Source organism: Haematobia irritans, chromosome 3 (assembly GCF_050003625.1).
Source record: "Haematobia irritans isolate KBUSLIRL chromosome 3, ASM5000362v1, whole genome shotgun sequence".
NCBI classification, from domain to species: Eukaryota; Metazoa; Arthropoda; class Insecta; order Diptera; family Muscidae; genus Haematobia; species Haematobia irritans.
The window spans coordinates 2,316,480-2,341,164 of NC_134399.1; the positions used below are offsets into that span (position 1 = coordinate 2,316,480).

The following is a 24,685-nucleotide window of genomic DNA, read 5'->3' on the forward strand; positions in this document are numbered from 1 at the left end:
CTTACATCTAATATATTATTTACAATTCGTCACAGTTTTATTCATATCTTCCCAAATCTTTACAATCTGGCCACCCTTACACATTATCAGAGCTGAACGTTTTGTACCTCTTTTTAATTTTACACACACTACACCTATCAACAACATACTATGAGTTCATTGCATACAATTTAGTGCAACTACGTGTTCTACATAATGTTAATGAAATTCTTGTGATGTTTTCATTTGATAAAGTTCTTGCCGGTTTGAGGAACAGTTTTCACTTTTACTTTGGATGGTCTAGCGTGAGGTGTTTGTTTTGTACGATGTCTGTTTTTTTTTTTGCAAAATTTTCGTAACAAGCCAATCTTTTACCTTAGAGCTAAAACTGGGTCTAACACCTCCCAACCCCCCAGATATTCTAGTAGGGGGGGCATTGGAAAAGTTTTACTTTTGTTTTTAATTGAACCAAGGTTGAGAAATGAAATTAATTAAAAGGGAATGAAAGCGAAGTAGTTCTTTTCCAATCGATTGTTTTCAAGAGGCTGTTTGTTTTGTGATAAGAGGATTGTTAAAAGAAAACACAGAAATTTTATCAAGGACAACTAGCAAGTTTTACGGTCCATTTGCCTCAATTTATATGGTATTTGCTTAATTGGTTGAAACAAAATAATGATGATTTAAAATATTGAGTTCAATGTGTATAAATGAAATGGAAGTAGGAGATATTCAAAAATTTAATTTAATATTAGCAGAATAAAAACAGGCAATGCCTTATTAAATATGACTTTAAATACTTTTATTTTATATTTTCCTACACTCATCTTTTTGATCTTCCCTTAAGGATTTTGGTATTGAAAATAAAGACATGTTTAGGACCTTTGTATTTTTAAATCTAGGATCAATAAAATTGAAATTAGAATGCAGATCTCATTCATGAAAATTTCATTCCCTTTTTTTGCGATATATTAATAAAGCAATTTACGTAAAAACAAATGGCAGTGTAAAAATCCAAATTATAACAGATACTTCCAAGTAAAAAATGTTTTCTTAATTCCAAATAAAACTTTAAACCAAAGATGCAACATCATAAAAATAAGTCTTAACCTATATTTAAAGCTCTTTTATTTTAAATCTAAATATTCAATATTTCAGTTTAAGGACGATTTCTTTAAATCAAAAATGTTTTTCTTTAATTTAAGGAAATTTCGTCTTATTTCACAAACATACGACTTTAAGGGAGGCTCGCAATTTCCAAGATTTGTGTCCTAAAAGTTAATGAAAAAAATGTTTCAAACAATATGGCTGTCCAATTTGCTTTTAATTAAAATTTCATTATTTTAAAGAAATTTGTCCTTAATATTGAATAAATTGCGCATCCTTAAGTTTGGGTTGTGTAATCTTTAATACCATGCAATGTACCATTCAATGTAAAATAAAATTAATAAAATTATCGTATCACAATTTACTTATAAGTCTTAGTTTATCTGTAACATGAGGAAGCCTGTCTATCGCTCTCCCATTCTCGGTACTGCTACCAAAGATATGTAAAATAGCGAAAATACCGAAATGAATGGCGCCAATAAATTTGTAAATATAACAGCAAAAATCCATGTTTTATTTGAACCTATGAACCTATTGAACAATGTTGGTGATTAATGTGTTTGTTTCCTCAGTTGTTGCCAAATCAAAATAATTTTTGTTATTTATGTGGTTAAAATCAATAAAAATAATATATTCTGGAGTTTATTTGTCTCTGTACTCTATATAAGGCGCCAAAAAGTAATTTATTGGTCAGCCATATTGTCAATATGTCCACTGGATATTGTTTTGGTAATCACAGTTAGTTTACAAAAATATCTTGGCACTAGTTTCCTTAATATTTTGCGGTAGACTTTCTATCAAAGTTCATTCGCTTTGACGAAAAGTTGAGTTTCCAAAAAAAAAACAAGCCTTGTTCATTACATCACCATTTTTGTTGATTTTACTGACATGTGACTTAAGTAGGTAGCTTCCTATAGAACCTATTTTCACTTCCCCTTCTCAGCCGTTTGCCAAGAGTTACAAAAAATTGGCCATAACGCAAGAAAACAAGCTTCACTTGCATATACAATTATGTCAACTTCTACGCCCGATTCCATTAAAACAACGTCAACGCTGTATGAATATTTAAGAAATATACAACCAAATACTCGCCCAAATCACTTGGCTGGTTTTTGTGGCACATGTTGAGGTTGAAGTGTGTTGGAATGATGGAAGAATAATGACATGATTCATTGATTTCAAAAATGACATAACTCGAAATATTTTTTTTGTATAAAACTCAATGGGAATAAAAGATGATACACACAGAGAATGAATAGAAGAAACTAAAACATGGTTCAAGGCCATAATGTTACTTTTTTAGGGGAATATATAATATGTTTGTCGTAACCGTGTTATTTTCTCGGTAATTAACCATCTTATCTCGACAAGCATATTTATGTTTGGCGAGAAAACAATAATATATGTGACTAACATTTGAAAATTTCATAGCAAAATCCTTAAGAGAAGGTCAAAATCTTTGGATCGAAGTAAACTTGTTTTGAGTGTACTTATGCTATTTTGATCTAAAATTTCATTGCATATAAAATACTTTTTCATCCCCCTCTTGTTTTGTCTTCACACTGGAATTGAGAACATTATTCCCATTATTCTGAGATTTTCTTGATTTGAGTTAAGTCACTTTTGAGGTTAGCGCTACATTCAGTAAATGTGCGCTGTTGCCATTTGACAGGTAGGAGAGCAATGTAATTATGGTTTGGTTTTAATGGAAAACGAAAAGAGGTATACTGCTAATATGGCCAAAACAAATGAACCATGTCACTTTTATGTTACTCTAAAGTAAAATGATTTGCAATGCATTTGATTTCGGTACCCCTATAGCTCACATTTGCATTATCTACAGAAATTGATTTTTACTTGCATATAATGCAAATTTAATTTATTACTCCCTAGTTTGCCATTTTTTCTTGGTGTGAATCATTAGCATTTTTACACCCAATTTCAAAGTCAATGTCAATTTGTGTATCTCAAGTTTTAATGCAGACTTAAATAAAAAGTCATACAAAAAATGCGAATTTTTATTACCCACACATTGTGTATTTTATTTTTCGCCTTAAGAATATGTGGAATAAATAATTTCTTAATAATTTCATAAAATCTATGTGTGTGTGGGTAGTGGTAATAACCCAGCAAAAAATTTTGCTACTATCCATTGTTATTCGATTTTATAGGAAATTATTGTCTAGTCTCTAGTGGCCAATACCCTCAATAACGTAATTATAACAAAAAAAAATCAATTTACTCTTTTGTTATCCTATGATGAAGTACTCAATCTCAATTGAAACCTTTGTCAATTTATATGTGAAAGAGTATGTCATAGACATATGGTTGTAGAAACACATATCTATGTTTATATATTGTAACACCATTTCCATATTTTATTATACCTCGATCTGGCTTTTATGATTCTTCATTCGTATACGAAGAGAGTAGAAATTGTAGAATTTTCAAGATAATGAATAAAAGGGTTAATACATATATCACAGAGAGGATGAATGCCTTTGGTGAATAGTATTACAAACCTTTAAGAACAAGGGGCGATAACCGACTTATTGTCGAAAAAGAAGCAAATCTGCATAAGTAGTTGAGGAGAAAAACTGTTTACTGCGAATGTCATGCCACACAGTAGCCCTTTCTTATTTTTTTTTAATTATATTTGATTTTTAGGAAACGGTGTATCATTCTTTTGTAATGCCCGGCAAATCGCCAACGTATGTACATACATTTTTCTTTGCTATAACCCATATATCAACTAAAAAGTTCATTGTCCTTACACTCCTTTAAACTTGCTGTGACCGTCGCTTTCCTCGTCACCTCGCCGGGCTCATAGTTTCCGTTGATATATATTTTTTTTCATAACGTTCATGTATTTACAATTCTTTTTATAGAATCTTCTGTAAAAAAAACTGTCACTAGAAAATTGTTGGCTTTTTTCATGTATAAAACATTTGTTTACATATTATCCTGTTTTCCTTTTTAACATCTATGTGTAATTTGTGTACGTGTATAGCCTGTGGTTGGTTGGCCAACCCATATACAATTTTTTTTTTTGGTTGCGGCAACGAAACTATGAACAGTACATGGACTTTTCTTGACAAATATTTGCTATGTCGAGTTTGACATTCGACTTCCTGTTCCTTGAATGCATTTCTAATGAGAATATGTCGAAATGAAAGAAAATCTTTGAGATAAAAGTCATGGAGACGTGATATACAACGTACAATAAATTCCTTGTTTAGTCAAGGACTTTTCTTTATGGTTTTTTGTTGTAATCAGAAACACTTGAGTTTTACCAAGGAATTCTGTTATGTAGGTGCAGCTCAAATAGCCGTCAGTAATAGTAACATAAAGTGGTCTTTATAATCGTTGAAAGGATTTTCCAACAACAAAATAAGCTTATAAGAAAGTCTCAGAAAGCTCACTTCTTGGATTTTCAATGGAAAAGATGTGGTTGCATCATGTAAGAAGGAATTAATGAACACATTCATTTGAGAAAATTTCATTTTATCTCAATTGGCAATAAGAATGCAGAATATAAAATTGGAAAAATTTTGAATTATAAGGAAGCAATATCAGGTTGTAAATCGATATAGGATATTTTATGGGGATTTCCAATGTTAAGTGTATTATTTAAAAGATCCGTCGAAGGTTACATTTGAATATTGGATTATTTGGCGACCTATGCTAATTAGAGCCACCGTGGTGCAATGGTTAGCATACCCGCCTTGCATACACATGGTCGTGGGTTCGATACCTGCTTCGGCCGAACACCAAAACGTTTTTCATCGTGAATTATCCCATCTCAGTAATGCTGGTGACATTTCTGAGTATTTCAAAGCTTCTCTAAGTGGTTTCACTGCAACGTGGAACGCCGTTCGGACTCGCCTATAAAAAAGGAGGTCTCTTGTCATTTAGCTTAACCCTTTCACTACCGATATCCACTACAGAGGACATTCGAAAACGACTGCAAACTCTAACTCCCCACTTAGTTTCGATTTATTTATCGATGATATTTTAAAGTAGAGGCTCTTATCTAAATAAGCTATAAATATTTTCCATATTGCTGGATTTATTTATTTAGTTTCGATTTATTTATCGATGATATTTTAAAGTAGAGGCTCTTATCTAAATAAGCTATAAATATTTTCCATATTGCTGGAGACTAAAATGTATTTTCATAACATTTCTTGACAATAAACGAAAAATACACAATTTGAAACAAATTTTATGCTTTACGTCTCCAGTAAATGGATATTCATATAAAAACTATAGCCTATATTATTTCAGATTCTTTTTTGATTTTTTTCCAACACTTCAACAGATATTACAGGACAAATAGCGTTTAGTTTCGTGTGACCATTGGGTCACAATTAAGTTTTCAGAACAAACTCATATAGCTTTATAAATAATTGAGATAGGCCTTCCAAATTGCAATATTTTTTCTACATGCTGTTAGTACAAGTAGAAACAGAGGAAAAATTAAAGTTTTTAACAATAGGTTTAATTCGGTAGTGAAAGTGTTTACATGGAATCGGGCAGCACTCAGGGCGTTTTCGATTCACAAAAAAATATGTTGCCTTGGTGTTGCACTACTTTTTCCTTAATTGTATTTTCGCCCAAATGATAATGCCATTCCAAAGTTATTGTTAATTAATAATATTATGAGGGATACAGAATACAACATTTATGACAGTGTCCTTCATATTTTGCCATACATTTCGAGAATGTTGCACCTATTTTTCCAATCGAAATAGCCATCAGTCATAAGAGAGAAGTTCACCACTGTGGTATCACAATGGTCTGAATAGTCTAAGTGAGCCTGATACATCGGACTGCCACCTAACCTAACCTAATTAGTTTTTATGGGTCTAAGAATGTTAGAGACCGAAAATCTGTTAACATGCATTAAATCTTATGCAAAATGTTCCCCAAAAAGTATCTGAGATCGGTTTATAGGGCCACAATAATCTGATTGACTTTGAATACAAACATCGAAATGCAGGCTGTGATATAAAAAATTGTTTTGGAATCTAATTTGACAAGGAGCATAAAAACATCTAAAGATCGATTTTTATGAGTTCTATGGGACAATTTTTTTAATAATAGAAATGTACAGAAAATGTATATACATGGTTATAGCTAAATATCGTCATATGTCTCATTTACAAACCCCTCTTTCGGCTCCATTCTAGGAAAGAAAACTTTTTCCGTGTAACTATAACAAATTCACTTTCATGCATATTCTTCCCAAAGCTCTGTGAAATGTACATATCGAACACTTGAAGTCAATCCAAAAAACCATTCCTTATTCCTTATATTTTAATTGTGCATACATTTTGTCCTTTTAATGACGATTATTTTCTCTTCTACTTTTTTCCAGAATGTGGTGGACCATTACTGGTAATTTCGGTAACATCTTACCCATTGACTGGTCCAAGTCATATACCAGGAAAATGCATATGCCCACACTGAATTTGGGTCAAAATCCTCCCAGACAACAAGGTTCCCTTGATGCCCAGACTCCAGCTGATGATCTTAATAGTGAAGATGAAGCCATTGCCAATGATTTGGATATGCATGCTTTGATTTTGAATGGTCTAAATAATGAACCCGAAGAGCCCATTAAAAGTGTAGAGGAAGTTATTAAAGAAATTGAATATATTATCGATGAGGCCGAAAGTCCATCAGATGAGGCTACCACATGTGAATCGGAGGTGATGGAAAAAGCCAAAGAAGTTTTGGGAGCTCCTCTTTATGCAGAAAGTAAGTTTATCGAGGGATACCACTTAATAGAAATATAATTTAATTTTTTTGTTTTCTCTTCCAGAATTACAATATCTCTCCATAAATCAATTGAATGAATTGTACATGGAAATGGAAGTTTTAATACAAGAACTTAGTGAGACCCTCATCAATGAATTGGCATTGCGCGATGAATTGGAATTTGAAAAGGAATTGAAAAACTCATTCATTTCAGTACTGCTGGCAGTACAGAATAAGCGTCGCCAATATCATGTGGAAAAGAAACGGGGTAAATTCCAGGGACCGGATCCCAAATATTTAACTACAGTCATACCCTATACCATGGAGAATGGCACACCAAATAATCAAAATTTACAAGTTTTAATAAAAAGTAAGTATGCCAAATCTAAACGTGTACTCTACATGCTCAGAAATAATATTAGATTCAATGAAGAAATTAATTGAGCCAAATTTTTAATAAAAATTTCTTAATTTGTTTCAAATTTTGTACCATCGTCAAGTGCGCTAAATTTAATTGAAATCGGTTCAGCTTTAGATATAGCTCCCATATATCTTTCGCCCGATTATCACTCATATGGCCACAGAATCCAAAGTTTTACTACGATTTATGCGAAATTTTGCGCAGGGAGTAGAATTAACATTCTAGCTATATTGATTTATAAAGTCGTGAAGGGTATAATATAGTCAGCCCAGCCCGTCTTTCCTTACATGTTTTAAATTTAATTAAGATTTGAGTTAAATTAATTATGAAGGAATCTCCACATTTATATTCAGTGTTGCCAGTATTTTTCTGGCTCTTGTCCCCAAATTATGATGTTTCAAAATTCCGCAATACATTTTTTTTGAAAAAAAAAAATCTATATAGAAATAAAATTTTGACAAAATTTTCTATATAGAAATAAAATTTTGACAAAACTTTCTATATAGAACCAAATTTTGACAAAATTTTCTATATAGAAATAAAATTTTGGCAAAACTTTCTATAGAAATAAAATTTTGATAAAACCTTCTATAAAAATACAATTTTGAAAAAATCTTCTATAAAAATACAATTTTAAAAACATCTTTTATAAAAAAAAATTTTTGAAAAAATCTATAAAATACAATTTTGACAAAATTTACTTCAAAAATAAAATTTTCACAAAATTTTCTATAAAAATAAAATTTTGACAAAATTTCCTATAGGAATAAAATTTTGACAAAATTTCCTATAGAAATAAAACTTTGACAAAATTTTCTATATAGAAATAAAATTTTGACAAAACTTTCTATATAGAAACAAAATTTTGACAAAATTTTCTATATAGAAATAAAATTTTGGCAAAACTTTCTATAGAAATAAAATTTTGATAAAACCTTCAATAAAAATACAATTTTGGCAAAACTTTCTATAGAAATAAAATTTTGATAAAACCTTCTATAAAAATACAATTTTGAAAACATCTTTTATAAAAATAGAATTTTGAAAAAATCTTCTATAAAATAAAATTTAGACAAAATTTTCTTCAAAAATTAAATTTTCACAAAATTTTCTATTAAAAATAAAATTTTGACAAAATTTTCTATAAAATTATATTTTGACAAAATTTCCTATAGAAATAAAAATTTGACAAAATTTCCTATGAAAATAAAATTTTGTTAAAAAATATTAAATCGATTTCTCCAAAAAATCCCCAAAATTTATGGAAATTCCCCACCAAATCCCCAACTCAAAAATTTCGTCCCCATTAACGAAAAAATATCTCCAATTTGGGGAAAAATCCTAAATACTGGCAACACTGTTTATATTGTCCATTTTTTTATACCCTTCACTCTTCTTATTTTACTCTCGTTAATAATTAGAAAAACTAACAAACGTTTTCTTTTTCTTTCAGTTTTAAAAGCCATAAATGAGGATAGCCCCACGGTACCCACTCTATTAACGGATTACATATTAAAAGTTCTCTGTCCCACATAAATTATGAAATCCTCATGGAGGCTAGTAAACAAAAATCAACCCAGAACAAAACAAATAGTTTTAAGTTTTTATTAAATAAAATTTTCCCCACAAGAAATGAAGAAAATTTATTTAGAGAATAGAAAAAATATCTAATTTAATTAAAACAAAAAAAGAAGAAATAACACAACACCCCAAATATAAGAGGAATTCGTTAAATTATAAATTTATTTACACTAGAAAACTTGCAAGTCAGATTTAAATGGTTTATGTTAGATGTAAAGAATTAAATTTATTTAAAAACGACAGTTGAATTGGAATTATAACTTCGATATTCGATAATATTGATTCATTGGCCTCTAACATTCGCCATTTATAAGCAAACTAATCTAGGACAAAAGGCTTTCATAACAAAACCAAAAAAGATTTTACACAAATAAATGAATGCTTATCTTAAATTTCCATATATATTTTCTAAATAAAAAGAATACCCCAAACATTCATTAAAGATCAAAAAATGTTGAAAGAAATATATGTGTATTTACACTGCCCTATTTTTTTTGATTAGAAAAAATACAAGAAGAAAATGCATTCATTTTGAAAAATAGAAAATTTTGTTCTAAACAAAAGTAATTAAAAACAGTTTCTCTATTTTAAAATTATTAAAAGAAATATAAAAGCAAACATATATTTTGTAATACTCAAATAAATTCAAAATAAAATTATTTATAATTATATATACTCAAGATATTTTCTTTGAAGCTTGCTAATTAATAAGTGTGCATAAACGGTTTTTTTTTTAAATAAAATACTTGTTAAAAACGATATACAAACAAATTAAGAACATTACGAATTTGCATTTATCGTTTAAGCTTCATTAAACAGTTAATTGGCCTTGGCTTAATTTATTATTCCTCTTTTTGTATAAAAAAATACACAAATTTTGTAAAAAGTTGTTTAATATTATATGTTTTTTTTTTACTAATTTAAGTTTTTGCTTGTTTATGCTTTTTATAATTTTTAAAAAATGTTTTAGGTATAAGCTTAAAGAAATAAACTTAATAAGGGTTTATACCAAAAGTCAAAAGCTTAAAAAATCAAAACAAAGATTGTTTTAGCAATTGTATTTACAATTAAATTAACGTTGCAATTTTATTTTTATTTTTAATTTGTATGTATATTTATACAGAGTAGTGGCCATACATTAATCATAAATATATATATAAAAAAATAAATATTAATGTATATTATTTATATTTGCAATATGTGTCTTTTTTATTATTTCGTTTCTTTATTTTGTATAAATATAAATTTTCTATGAAAATGGAAAGGGAAATGCATATGGATATACCAAATCAATATAGAAACAATTCCTACAAGGGAGTAGTTTTATATTTCTATAGAAATATAGATGGTAACTAGTGGGCGAAACATCTATAAAGATAAGCAATGTTTTTGCTTTTGCCTTTCCTTCTAATAAACTACATATTATAAAAACTTATTGATCAAATCATATACACCTTCAGTACACCCTACATAGACAAAACATGCACGACCACCACACTATAAAATATTGAAAAGAGTAAGTCGTTTAGCAATTTTCTTATTGAAAAAAAAGAAAAACAGAAAATAACGAATAAAATGAAACCAAATTTTTATGAAATATTCGTTTAATAAAATAAAACATTGCATGCTGTCGCATCTTGCATATGCAGGGTCTTGGGTTCAATCCCACTTTGGAACAAACACCAAAATGTTTTTCAGCGGTGGATTATTCCCTCTCAGCAATGCTGGGAAAAAATGAGGTCCCTTATCATTGAGCTAAACGTAGAATCGGGTGGCACTCAGTGATAAGAGAGAAGTTCAACAATGTGGTATCACAATGGCAGTCCATTGGGCTAAGTGTGCCTAAGATATCGGGCTGCCACTATATCTAACCTAACCTAGCAGACAATAGCTGCTGGTTTGGTTTAGGTTTTTTGTGAGTTCTAACCCAGTTTCAGGTTATGTTATAAAAAATGTCAACAAAATATATATTTTTTAAAGTTCCATATTAATCCACTTGCAGCCAAAAGAAATTCCTGGTAACGATTTACCTTGAATAATGATAAAAGTCTTAAAACAGATACTCATACAACTAATTAGAAAATGCTGCATTCTCACAATAAGGTCACCATACAAATATATCGGATAACCAATTAAAACGAATGACTACAAGGGAGTAGTTTTATATTTCTATAGAAATATAGATGGTAACTAGTGGGCGAAACATCTATAAAGATAAGCAATGTTTTTGCTTTTGCCTTTCCTTCTAATAAACTACATATTATAAAAACTTATTGATCAAATCATATACACCTTCAGTACACCCTACATAGACAAAACATGCACGACCACCACACTATAAAATATTGAAAAGAGTAAGTCGTTTAGCAATTTTCTTATTGAAAAAAAAAAGAAAAACAGAAAATAACGAATAAAATGAAACCAAATTTTTATGAAATATTCGTTTAATAAAATAAAACATTGCATGCTGTCGCATCTTGCATATGCAGGGTCTTGGGTTCAATCCCACTTTGGAACAAACACCAAAATGTTTTTCAGCGGTGGATTATTCCCTCTCAGCAATGCTGGGAAAAAATGAGGTCCCTTATCATTGAGCTAAACGTAGAATCGGGTGGCACTCAGTGATAAGAGAGAAGTTCAACAATGTGGTATCACAATGGCAGTCCATTGGGCTAAGTGTGCCTAAGATATCGGGCTGCCACTATATCTAACCTAACCTAGCAGACAATAGCTGCTGGTTTGGTTTAGGTTTTTTGTGAGTTCTAACCCAGTTTCAGGTTATGTTATAAAAAATGTCAACAAAATATATATTTTTTAAAGTTCCATATTAATCCACTTGCAGCCAAAAGAAATTGCTGGTAACGATTTACCTTGAATAATGATAAAAGTCTTAAAACAGATACTCATACAACTAATTAGAAAATGCTGCATTCTCACAATAAGGTCACCATACAAATATATCGGATAACCAATTAAAACGAATGACTAGGTAATAAAGAGGAGCTCATCATCTATGGTATCACAATGGGGTTAGAAGTCTAAGTGATCCTAAAAAAGTAACTAACTTGCACGTTTTGAATTAAGCACAATGAGAATGTACAACTTTTTTTTATCATTGGCATTCGAAACAAAAAACTCTAAAAGTGTTACAAATTTCTTACATTCTGAATGTTTTGAGGCATAGACCTTAAAAATCTCGATAATCTAGAGGGAAAATTTGAGATTATTAAATATACTTTAGTGGCAAGGTCTCATCCTCCTACAGGAATATAGGGTTAGTAAACATTTTGAATGGGATAAGCTGTGTTATCGACAAGATAAATTGGCGACAAAACATTGTCTCCAAATTTTCCTTCTGGTACTCTGAAAGTTTGGAATTACTTAGGAAATTAGACCAATACTGGTTTAGAGGATTTAGTGATATTTAAAATTTCTTAAATATTTTGGTTTTGTAAAACTATAACCCCATTTTATTTATGTGTCATTCGTTCTGATTGGTTGTTCTCAAAAAAATCCATAACATTTATACAAATCAAGCTTACAATCACTTTCAAAATAGCTGTAATATTAAAGTTCTTAATTAAAATAATTAAAAACAAAAATAATATGTCTGTGTGTATTTTGTAACAAAACAATTGTACGAAAGTATATATACAAAAAATAAAGAAAAATATGTTACCAGAAATAAAATGCATAAAAATTATGCGTCATAGCCGATATACAAATTTGACAAAATAAAAACATCAACATTCAGTCCATGTTAATTAGATTTAATTAAAATTACAAAAAAATATTTAAAAATAAATATACATCTATGATGCAAGATTTCGAAATATAAGAAATTTTCAAAAGTAAATGCAAAAAAATAAATACAAACCAATTTTAATATTATTAAAAATAAAATTAAAAAAATCAAATATACAAAAAAAATGAATGTAATGCAATTTCTCTATATACAAAAACAGCTCTACAAATAAATGATGACAACAAAAAATAAAAATAAATCTTAATAAAATAAAACAAATGCTTAAATAAAAATAAACAATATGTCGATTTTCAATTCTATAGGCCTTTTGTGGAACAAGTCTATTGTAATAGAGTGAAGACAAATGCCCATATGCAAAACAGTTTATCGAATGATTTTATATAGTAAAAGTAATCTTGAAGTTTTCTTTAACTTTTTTGTATATGGGGGAAACAATTTTAATACGCACAAGGTGTTTGCCCTTGGGTGTGAAAAATTGGTATGATCGGTGGTCCATGGACGATGCCTTTATAACCAAGTTATCAAAACAGCGCTTCGACCGCAACGTCGGTAATACCAAAGCTGCAGGCATTGTGCGACATCTATACGGTTGACATTTGTTTTCTTTGCAGAGGAGAACTTTTCGTCCTCCTGATTTCCTACTGCCTAAAATCCTGTAGCCACATGCCATGTTATCTGGTGCTTACAATTTTCCAGTTTTAACTAAAACAGTGATTGACCTCAAAATCATCCTTGGACGTACAACCTTCTGCAAGCAAATGGGTAGTATATAGGAATACATACATGTATATTTAGAAATATTTAGAGTCAGCATGAATACTGAGGACATATATCGTTCACGAGTAAAAAATAAATTTTTTAAAATTTGAGTAAAATTTAAAAAAAAAAAGTTTAATAGCCCGAGAAAAAGCCGAAAAGCATCATATTGCCTTGGAAACTGAAAACAAAATTTTAAATGAATCCTTAAATTTCACCAATTGAAAAAGCAAGTGCGCAATTTCAGATACCCTTATATCATATTGATAAAATATGTGTGTCACCCTGTTGCTAAGCAAAGTTAAGCACCACTAATCCTTTACACAAACCATAACGGAACGGAAGAATTGAAACATCGATTTTAAAGGCGTCAATTTTTGTTAAACCGGCTTTTGTTTTTGGAGTGAAGGTGTGTGAACTTGATAGCATTGCCATCACACGTGTTAATAGCGCATTGAATGAAACTTCGATTGTACAACTACAGAGGGCGCTTTGTCAACGTTAATTCCCTTAACAGAATGTTGAGGCCAGTGATTGGTATTAGCTTAACATTAACAGCGTAAATTAGAATAAATCACTATGCTTTCGTTAATACTTGTAACATAACTACATAATATCATAGACCAATTAAAATAGAGACATACCTTGATAATTCACCATGGTGTTGTTTATTTGCAGTGCGCAGTCATTCCACTCAATTGCGCAGTCAAGTGACTCAATTTCTTTTTGGAAAACGAGAATTACCGTACAAATCAGTCAATTTGCATTACAAAAAAGGTATGGATGTATAGAATTTTACATGTTTTTCCAATATTTGGTGTTTCATCAAAAGAACAAACGAAAGAAAACAAATTAAAGCCAAATTTAAAAATCACTCAATTGCAGACGAAAAAAAGCCATCTACGGTGTGCAGAAAAACTACAGCGCTGTGAATTCACTTTCGTTATCTATACCTTCCTTTGTCTATAGGGCTGTTTTCTTTTTGCACTGGATGTAACATTTGTATGGGCTATCCAGAACATCGTTGCACTGGTGTTCTAGCCAGAACATCTCATCAGTGCAAGTCGCGCCGATGTTGCCAGATTGTATTTGGATAAAGTGACGCTTCTTCTATTCTCAATAGCAATTTATTGTGACTATTTTATCGAAAAACATGAAATTCAAAGTGATACAGTGTCATAAATAATCGCAGCAGTAAATGTTTATTACTAATTGAAGCATTTCATACATTAAAAATGCAAGATTTCACTTCTTTTCTATGGTTGTTTTTAAACAGCTGATGACAGTGTTGCATATTTTTGGAGATGTCCTGGATAAACGAGTACTCTGTTTTATTTTAGTCCTTAACGGCTTAGCATATCCAGTGCTAAAAGAAAACAGCCCCTATGATAATATATGGGCTGTTTTCTTTTAGCACTGGATGCAACATTTGAATGGGCTATCCAGACCATCAGGGCTGTTTTCTTTTAGCACTGGATGCAACATTTGAATGGGCTATCCAGAACATCGTTGCACTGGTGTTCTATCCAGAACATCTCATCAGTGCAAGTCGTGCCGATCTTGCCAGATTGTGTTTTGATAAAGTGACGCTTCGTCGATTGACAATAGCACTTTATTGTGACTAATTTATCGAAAAACATATAATTCAAAGTGGTATAGTGTCATAAGTAATCGCAGCAGTAAATATTTATTACTAATTGGAGCATTTCATACATTAAAAATGCAAAATTTCACTTCTTTTATGTGATTGTTTTTAAACAGCTGATGACAGTGTTGCATAATTTTGGAGATGTCCTGGATAAATGAGTACTCTGTTGGACTCATCAGTGCAAGTCTCGCCGATGTTGCCAGATTGTATTTTGATAAATTGACGCTTCATTGATTCACAATAACAAATTATTGTGACTAATTTATCGAAAAAACATGAAATTCAAAGTGGTACAGTGTCATAAATAATTCCAGCAGTAAATATTTATTACTATTTGAGTATTTCATACGTTAAAAATGCAAGATTTAACTTCTTTTCTGTGATTGTTTGTAAACAGCTGATGACAGTGTTGCATATTTTTGGAGATGTTCTGTATAAGCGAGTACTCTGTTTTCTTTTAGTCCTTCACGGCTTAGGGTATCCAGTGCTAAAAGAAAACAGCCCTATAATTAAAAATCGATTTACACGGCGCTATATGATATATATAATTTAAACAACTTTAGATGTCGGAATTCTCTTTTAATATGTGGTCTGCCCCCAAATCCATTTCGGAAAACTTCTATGTCACTATTTTTTCTGGTGTTCAGAAAGCTAGCATGATTTTTATTTCCAGGACCTTTTTGTTATAAAGACTTGGTATTTGTTAGATAGCATTAAATATAGAGTCAGATTTTTCCTCCTTACCTACAGAAAAAATAAAATACGGCTTTCGTAATAATTTTATTTGATATCTTTTATTTGGTTGTTTTCACTTTTATCATTAATACTAATAATAATAATAATTATGTTAAATTTAATTTGATCTTATTTTCACATTATGTTTTGGGGATTAATTTTGTGTACTCGTTACTATATATTTTTTGTATATATGCTACATGTTAATTATATGTTTTCGTAATAACTACATATATTTTGTTCATCGAATATTTCCTTCAATCATTTTTCATAATATATTTTTATTAAAAAAAAAAAAAACAAAATAATAAATAAAAGAAATAAAAGTCTTAAATAAAAATCTTCTGATTTAATTTTAATTTTTCGATCGATATTTTACTTCATGTATTTTATTATGAAATATGTGTTTTTAATGAAATAAAAAACTTTGATATTATGTTTAAGGAAATGAAATATTGTTAAATAAATATTTGCTGTATTATTTTATGTATGTATAGATCACTGGGCGGACTAACAAGAGAATTGTGGGACCTTCTTCGTCATCTTTTGACAATTTCATCTAAGATTTATTGGCTTGAACTTTCTTGTGAAAACAAAAAATAATAAGATTTATTATATTTGGCAATTTAAAATTAATACATATTTCTATTCTCTGTGATTTTCTGTATAATAAATAATTTTTGTTAATATAAAGTTGCTTGATTATTGTATTAATTGTAGTGATATGGTCTGTTGAGAATATTGTGTTTTTTTTACTTCATTTTAAATCCTTATAAAAAATTGTGTATTTTATATAAATAAGTAATATTTACATATACTATTATTTATTATGTTTTTGTGAAATATTAAATTTGTATGTAATAATTTATTTGTTTAATATATACATTCTATTTCTTTTTTTCTAAATATTATTTAATATTTTTATGAATTACGTATATGTTTATTGTTTTTATATCATTATTTATGAGTTTTAAAATTATGTTAGCACCTTTTCTACAAATAATGGTAAGGATAAGAATAAGGACTAGATTTATTTATGGTTTAGAATTGTATTTTAGATTGTTTATTTTGTAAATTTTTTTACATCAAATCATAATTTACACGATATTATTGTGAATATAAATGAGTTAAAAACAGGAAAACTAAAACAACGTTTAAAAATTGGTTATCATGAGTAAACAATATTAATATTTTAATATAATAATATTAATATTTTAATATAATAATATTAATATTTTAATATAATAATATTAATATTTTAAATAATTTAAATTTAATGAAAATCGCTTTTTCTTTTTTTACTTCAATTTCGATGAACATATTTGCACGATTAGGTTAGGTTAGGTGGCAGCCCGATGTATCAGACTCACTTAGACTATTCAGTCCATTGTAATACCACACTGGTGAATGATTAGGTTGGTGAAAATAGGCCAACCAATTTTTTGTTTGGTTAGGGAAGGAGACTTTCCCAATCTTTTTTTTTAAGTGTTCATATTACTTGAAATTTTCAGGAAAAATAGAAAGGAAATACTTTACTTGAAATTTAAAGGGAGCGTAGCAGAAGCCACTATGGTATGAAAAGGATTGACTTGATTTTTTTTGCGTAGCTAGATGTCCAATTAAAAGTCCCCTAGTAATAATATTTACAAAATTAAAATTCGCAATTAATAACCAATATTAGAGAAGAAATTCAACAGTTAACTTTGTCGCAAACGAATTAGGCTGAAATCCGAATTTTGATAAAAAAAAAAACGAAATATGTGAGGCAACATGTTTTGTAAACATTTTCATTAGTAAAGTATTTTTCCAAAAATTTTCTTTCCGTTTTCCATGGTGATTTGAATTTTTCATTGCACATACCACAGAATGAATCCCGCCTATTTGGAATAAGAGCTACTAGCCCTGAATTTGTACTACCTACGGCATTGACTCAATACATTTTCCCTTTCCTTCTTGGAAGGGACATGTATACAGCCTAAATGTATGCTAATATTTTTTATGCCAGATAAACTGGATTACTCCCCTTAACTTTGAAGAGTGGTGTTTGTTTATATGTAGATAAAATGATTGTTAGCTATGTATATATCAGATTTGAAAAACAAACTGCTATCACAATTCTATAAAAACAATCAATGAAAAAACAACTTAAATCCGTTTAATTTATATTTTTGCTTTATCTACTCGGTAGTGAATGTAAGACTTGTTATTTAGTCAATTTTAAAATTCACTTCCTATTAATTTAGAAGATTTCATATAAACCCCATTTATCTTTGATTTCTTCCTTAAGGATTATGTGGGTCTGATATTTCTGAAAGCTTGTAGAAATTACTAAATTTATTTTCTTTGTTTGTTTTTTATTGACAAAAAAAAACTGCAGAAAAAAAACTTATAAATCGCGATGTACAGTTTTATTTATATGTTTTTAAATAAAACTGTACATCGCGATTTATAAGTTTTTTTTTCTGCAGTTTTTTTTTTCAATAAAAAAAAAAACAAAGAAAATAAATTTAGTAATTTCTACAAGCTTTCAGAAATATCAGACCCACATAATCCTTAAGGAAGAAATCAAAGATAAATGTGGTTTATATGAAAGCTTCTAAATTAATATGTTTTTAAATAACCAACAATTAAATCGGAGAAATCGTGTATACTTGTCAGAGTTGGTTATATAGTTCTCATAATATAAACCGAAGCAATTGTTTACTCGTCTTCTTTATGGAACCCGTATGTTTTCTATATTGGAAAAAGGGTTAGAGAAAATCATTCGATCGGCGGAACTGTTAAGAAATTTTATTTTCAATTTTATATAAATAGTTTTTAGAGTTTTAATAAATTCGAATACATTGTACCAGCCACCTTATGAATTTATGAGGACAAACCCCTATTCCCAAACCTTCGCTAAGATATATGATGGATTGCCTTATTCTTTTATCCCAAAAACTAAATCCCAATAAGAAATAAAAATTCTTTTAAAACCAATCGAAAATCCTTATAATGTTAAACACCTTTTTAGAAAGTTTTCTGTTTCGAAATAAAAAATGCCTTTTTCAAATTGAATTTTTTTTTGAAATATTTTTCTTGATTTTATTAATTTTTAATTAATTTTAATTTTTATAATTATTACGTACGTTTTAAGATTTTATATGTTTGTTTGTGTGTGTGTGTGTTTTGAGATGTGAGAGTGTAGGTGTATCTGTGTGAGTGATAAGGGCCAGGGAATTTTATTTGCTTTTTTGATAATTTTTTTTAATATTTTTTTCTTTTGAAAGGGGCCAAGGAAAGGCTTATTTGATAAGTTATGAGATATTATTTTTAATAATATTTTTATTTGCTTATTTTTTCTTTTAATTGTTTTTTTTTTTTATTTTTCGATAACTATAATAAACTAAATAACTTGGTTTTTCTTGATTCATTCGATATTTTCGTTATTTTTTTATATTTACGTCCAAAAACTAGCAGACCTTTAAAGGGCCCATTTTTTTTTGAATGGTTTTTTTAATTTTATTTATAAAAATTCATTTGCGAGGACTGAGGTTCCTCTGCTTACGCTTGGTTGGATTAGTTTTTCTTAAAAACTTGTGTAAAATAAAAAATTATTTGGTTTTGTTTTTTTGTGATAATTATTTTCAAGTTTTTTATTTCAAAAAAATAATAAAAATAATAATTATAAACTAATAAAACTAAGTTTTAACTAAAGCATATAAAATAGAAATGCAAATTGTTGGTTGTTTGTTTCGTTTTGTATGTTTCTTTTTTTAGGCATAAATAAAAATTATTAAATCTATGCATTGTTTAATAATTATTGTTTCGACTTATCAACAGAACAGATAAACATTAAATTTTGTATTTTGTTTTATTGTGGATAATAATAAAAAATTTGGTTATAATAATAATAATAATAATAATAGTAATAATATTAACTTGTTTTTAAACTTACATATACAACTATTATTTACATTTGGAAGCTTAATCTAAAATATTTGTATTTGTTTTTTGGGAGAGTGGGTGTTTGTTTTGTTTTTTATAATTTATAAATAATTAGGAAAACTTAGGATTTTTTGTATTTTGTTTTATAGTAATTAGGTTTACATTTTTGGAAAACTTATTGGGTTTGTTTTTGATTTATTAGAATAAACGATATGCTAAAAGGGTTTTTATTTTCATAATATTTTATATCTTAGATTTTTTTGTATATTTTATATTAAAGAAGAAATTTAAACTATTATCATCTACATATGTTATTGTTTTATAATTTATCTTTTTTTCATATTGTTCATTTTTATTTTTTATATATTTAATATATTTTTTCTTGATTGTGTTTTTTTAGAAAAAGAGATTCCTTTTTTATTTTGACGTTTGTTAGCTTTTCTTGCAAGTTTAACTACCTTTTGTTTGAAGTGTTTGTTTTTTTTTTTGAGAGGGGGTTCTTTTTATTATAAAAAAAATCATTGATAGTTTTGTTTTTTCATTTGAGATCAAAAAGGAAGTTAAATCAGATTTTTGTTTCTTGAATTTTATTATGTGTTTTCCATTATTTCATATCATGTATGTATATACAAATACTAAATTATGTATTTACATTTAAATATTAACTTAAATATTCCTCAAACTTATAATTTACAGTCTTTATTTATGAACTAAAAATCTAAAGGCGGCAAAAAAATAATGATCAAACTTAAAACGAAAATCCTTAGAAATCAAATCATAATACTCATTTGTTCAAATCTGTTAATCCAGAGTTGCCAGCTGATATCTTAGAGCTACTATATACAACATGTGGCAACTCCTTGCAAACTTAATCACAACAAAAAACACTTGTAAAGAAAAACATTTTGCCCTCAACAAAACGAGGGCTCACACATTTCAAAGACAACATTTTCGAACATTGCACTTCCTCTATAGCTAATCTAATTTAGTTTTCTTAATAATTCCACGCTGTGGCTGGCATGATTGCTGGCGCTACTCCTTCATCATCATTGCTCAAACGGTTAACCCTCACCATTCTCAATTTGTCCTCGGCACTCATCATACTCGATGCCGCCGTCGATGATTCTTCATTTGTCGTTTTGTCGTTATCACTTTCGCAGTCTTCTTTTTCTTGTTTGATCAACACCTCGGGTTCCATGACCAAATGATGTGGGGGCTCTACGTCGGCATCCTCACTCTCATTGTGGGCTGATGATTTGGCTTGAGAATCATCCTCGTGTTGCGTGGATGATTCATCGTTACCCTCTTGCATGACACAAACACCATTGATTATGCGTTCGCTTTCGGTGGCTGAAGGTACGGCAGGATTAACCCATTGGGGAGCGGCAGGTTTGCGGCGATTCAAGCGCATACTGTTCAAGAAGTGCTGGGCGTTCAAACTACTCAAGGCTTTGAATTCTCCACCTTTGTCTTCACCATCGAGGGAGTCGTTTTCGTTCTCACTGAGATGGCCATCGTCTAAATCGTCATCGAAGTCATCGGTTCTCTCGCGTTTCAATGAACTCATGGATAGGTCCAGGCCTGCCATTTGCTCTTGGAATTTTTGATTTAAGGCTCTCAATTCAGCTTCATTGGGAACACCGGGTCCGCCGGCAGTAGGCATACCAGCCAGGCTACGGCCTAGCAAGGCAGCTGCTGCAAAGTAGGGTGGATAGGGTAGGGGATTATTGCCGCCCAGACCCATACGTTCCTTTTGCAATTCTAGTAATCTCTGTTGCAGCAGGATGCGGAATTGGACGGGATCGAATGGAGTTGAATTGGTGTTCTCTCGTGTGGGTATATTCGTTTCCTGGCCCGGTGGACCATGAGGCACTTGTTGTTTCAAACGCATGCGGTGGTTGTGGAACCAATTGGTAATGGTGCGAGTGGCCAAATTCAATTCATTGGCCAGGAATTCTATGGTGCCCACATTTGGGTAGGGATCCAGAGCGAATGCCAATCGCAAAGCCTCTTTTTGCTCTTCTGAGAACAAAACTCGTTGTTTTTTATTGGGTGGGGCTCCAGCACTGCCTACCGAGCCTGGGCCAGGACTGCTGGTATAGAAGTCATTTGTATCATTGCTGGAAGTATCGGAACTGTTATCCTGCTGATTGGGTCCTGTGGAGCGTCGGCGCTTTGAAGCTTCTCTCCTTTCGTTTTTCAAAGCTTGCAAACGGTCTACATTATTGGCATCGGAAAGCCAAAGCTGCATACGAATGAAGGGTTCCCGTCCCTTAATGGACAGCATATGCCAGGGTTTTGGTTTGCTGAGCAATTCCGAAACGGAACCTTGAGACAAACCCAGAACAGCTTCACCGAAAATTTTCTGACCAATATTGTTGGTCAATAGAGCCTCCTTGATTTTGGTGGTGATTACCTGAGTGTCCAAATCTTGTGTAAGGGCTGCCATCTCGTAAACGGTGGGTGACATATGTTGGTGCATGTTGCGCATGGCATTGCCTTGGTGGGGCGAGTGAATAGGCATCATCATAGGCTGTTTCTTTTCAGAAGATGGACCTCCGGCTGGTGTGCTAGCGCCCGAAGTGGGGTTTGAGTTGGCGGCAGGCAAAGGAATGGCATGTTGTGGAGGTAAGCCGGGTGAAGTTAGCAGCATACTTTGGTGGTGTTGTTGGGCAGCTTGAGCGGCCTGGGCGGCTTGGGCAGCTGCGGCGGCTTGAGCGGCTTGTACGGCAGCTTGGGCGGCAGCTGCTTGTTGGCTTTGCTGAACAGCTGCAGCCTGTTGTTGCTGCTGATGCTGTTGCATAGCTGCAGACATGACAGCGGCTGCTTGCATTTGCTGCATAATGTGAGCTGGTTCTTGCAACTTCAGTTCACTCATCATCTTTTGCATAGGCAGGGAAGGAGGCATCTTGCCCACTAAACCTTGAGGTATTTGTGGAGCTCCTGCATAATTTCCAGTCCTCATTAGTTTTTCGGGGGCAATCTTGTATTGAGAGGCCACCAGTTTGTGCACGGCATTATCATCCTCTAAGAACATCTTCATCCGAATGAATGGTTCACGGCCTTTTTGGGTAAGCATATGCCATGGCTTGGGTCTGGCTAAGAGATCCGATACTGATCCCTGGGAGAGACCTAAAACAGATTCACCGAACAAGCGTTGCGATATTGAATACTGCGACAAGGCTTCTTTGACGCGACGCACAATGTCTTCGGTATTTAGATTGTTGAACATATCGAATTGTTGCTGGGTTATGGGTGGCAAGACGGCTTTTGTGGGTCTCTGCTGAGGTGTATGATGAGGTGGTACCGGTGGCTGAGTAATCAGAGAATTGGTTATGGAGGCCATTCTCTGCAAGGGACTGGCGGTGGCACCGAACTCATCGGTGGGTGTCATAGCTGGCGGGAGAATAGAGTTGCTGAGGGGACTGGGAGCAGCCGAGTTTGTGTTAGTGGTGGAAGCATTGCTGGATAGTGCTGGAGCTGGAGTCTTATTGCCCTGTTCGTTCTTAACCATACCGGGATACAGTCTATCAACATCTGAGGCAGAATTTTCTTTGGCATTAGGGGTAGTCTGACCGACAGCAGCATTGCTGAGCGAGTGCTGGGAAGAACCATCAAATGAGTGACGTTGTCCATTGAGTTTAGGGTCCTTTATGCCTTCCTCTTTGCCTAGGGTCAAGTCTTGAGCTCCATTCAACATTTGCTGTTGCAGGGCCATGAGACTAGAAAAATTGGCAAAGTTGGGAGGTTGAGAGTGTTGCTGCTGCTGTTGTTGTTGCTGCAATTTGGACATTTCACGTTCGAAAGCCAAACGCATATTTTCATCGGCAGCTAGTCCAGGGAAGGCATTGGCTCCCATGCCTGCTGGTAGACCGCCACTGAAAAAGGGAGAAAGCAAAAATCTATTTTTAATGTAAGTATTAAAGTTCTAGAGCCCAGAGACTATTAGAGAGGGCTGAGCATATTAATGACAAACACTTACCCTGGGAATGCTTCTCGTGGGGCTCTGGCCATTATCTCTTGATAGAGCCGAGCCATTTTCTCGGGATTCACTTCATCGGGCCGCATATGACCTGCATTGGATAAAGACGAGTCCATTTGGGATTTCATGTGGTCCTTGTAGAAGGGTGAGGAACAAGGTTGATGAGGTGATTTCGAATCCTCAGCACTGTGTGAATCCTCAGGAATGCCAGAACGTTGTTGTTGCAAAACCGAAGGTCCTGAACCTTTCATAAGCGACGAGGCTTCATTCAAAATGTGAGCAATGCGATCATCAGACATGGAATCATCGCGTCCAGCACCATATGGAGGTAAGCCAGAATCTGCAAAACAAAGCACAGAAAAACGAAAGGGATGAGTTTAAATTGTCTAACCATAAAGAACCCATTAACGCTTGTAAAACCAAACCCAACCTCATACACTCATGAGTGACTAGAGAAAAGGAAGAGGAGGAGGAGAAGAATGGAAGAAGGATGAAATAAAATCAATCATGTTGTAAAATTAAGACGCTGGAAGAATTAAAACGAAATCCATTCAAATGAAAACGGCCGACATTATTAAACGCAAATTCAAATTGCAGTTTTACGATCAATAGTTTTGTGAGGCCACAATGATGAAAGGAAGAACACCAAATGATATGGAATTCATCAATGTGCCTTTGGTCTTTGATTTTATGACAATTTATTGATGGAATGCTGGATTCTTTGGATGGCCACAACTGACTGATTTTTAATGCCTTCTATGTCCTTTGGCTATTATGCTATAAACTTAACGATCACTATGGGAATAAGGAGTGGTGATCTTAGGCATAATATGGCCTAAAATTGTTAATCATAAACAGACAATTTTTTTCTTGATGATTGGATTTGCACTAAAAAGGGGATTGGTCTGTTATGTGAAGAGGGTTTAGCATTAAAAACCAATTTCGTTAGAGTGAATTTTGTTTCACTTTTAGGAATACAAGGGGGATGGTAGAGAACCATGATTTGGCCAAATTAAAGACTGT

General features: G+C 31.6%; 2 protein-coding genes across 3 annotated transcripts in view; one reads left to right on the plus strand and one right to left on the minus strand.

Annotated features, from left to right (window-relative positions):
• The window catches only part of Unc-76 (fasciculation and elongation protein Unc-76), a 59,698-nt gene extending 46,805 nt beyond the window's left edge, over window positions 1-12,893 (plus strand). The window contains exons 2-4 of the mRNA XM_075302238.1: window positions 6,464-6,846; window positions 6,911-7,216; window positions 8,721-12,893. Coding sequence (XP_075158353.1) covers window positions 6,464-6,846; window positions 6,911-7,216; window positions 8,721-8,803 — 772 coding nt within the window. The 3' untranslated portion in view covers window positions 8,804-12,893. The remainder of the gene's footprint in view (window positions 1-6,463; window positions 6,847-6,910; window positions 7,217-8,720) is intronic.
• A 5,912-nt stretch (window positions 12,894-18,805) lies between these two features.
• The window catches only part of ct (homeobox protein, cut), a 102,068-nt gene continuing 96,188 nt past the window's right edge, over window positions 18,806-24,685 (minus strand). For both annotated transcript variants that reach the window (XM_075298622.1, XM_075298621.1), the window contains exons 6-7: window positions 23,663-24,002; window positions 18,806-23,582 (exon numbers count right to left, since the gene is read on the minus strand). In XM_075298622.1, the coding sequence (XP_075154737.1) occupies window positions 20,675-23,582; window positions 23,663-24,002 (3,248 nt within the window). In that variant the 3' untranslated portion in view covers window positions 18,806-20,674. The remainder of the gene's footprint in view (window positions 23,583-23,662; window positions 24,003-24,685) is intronic.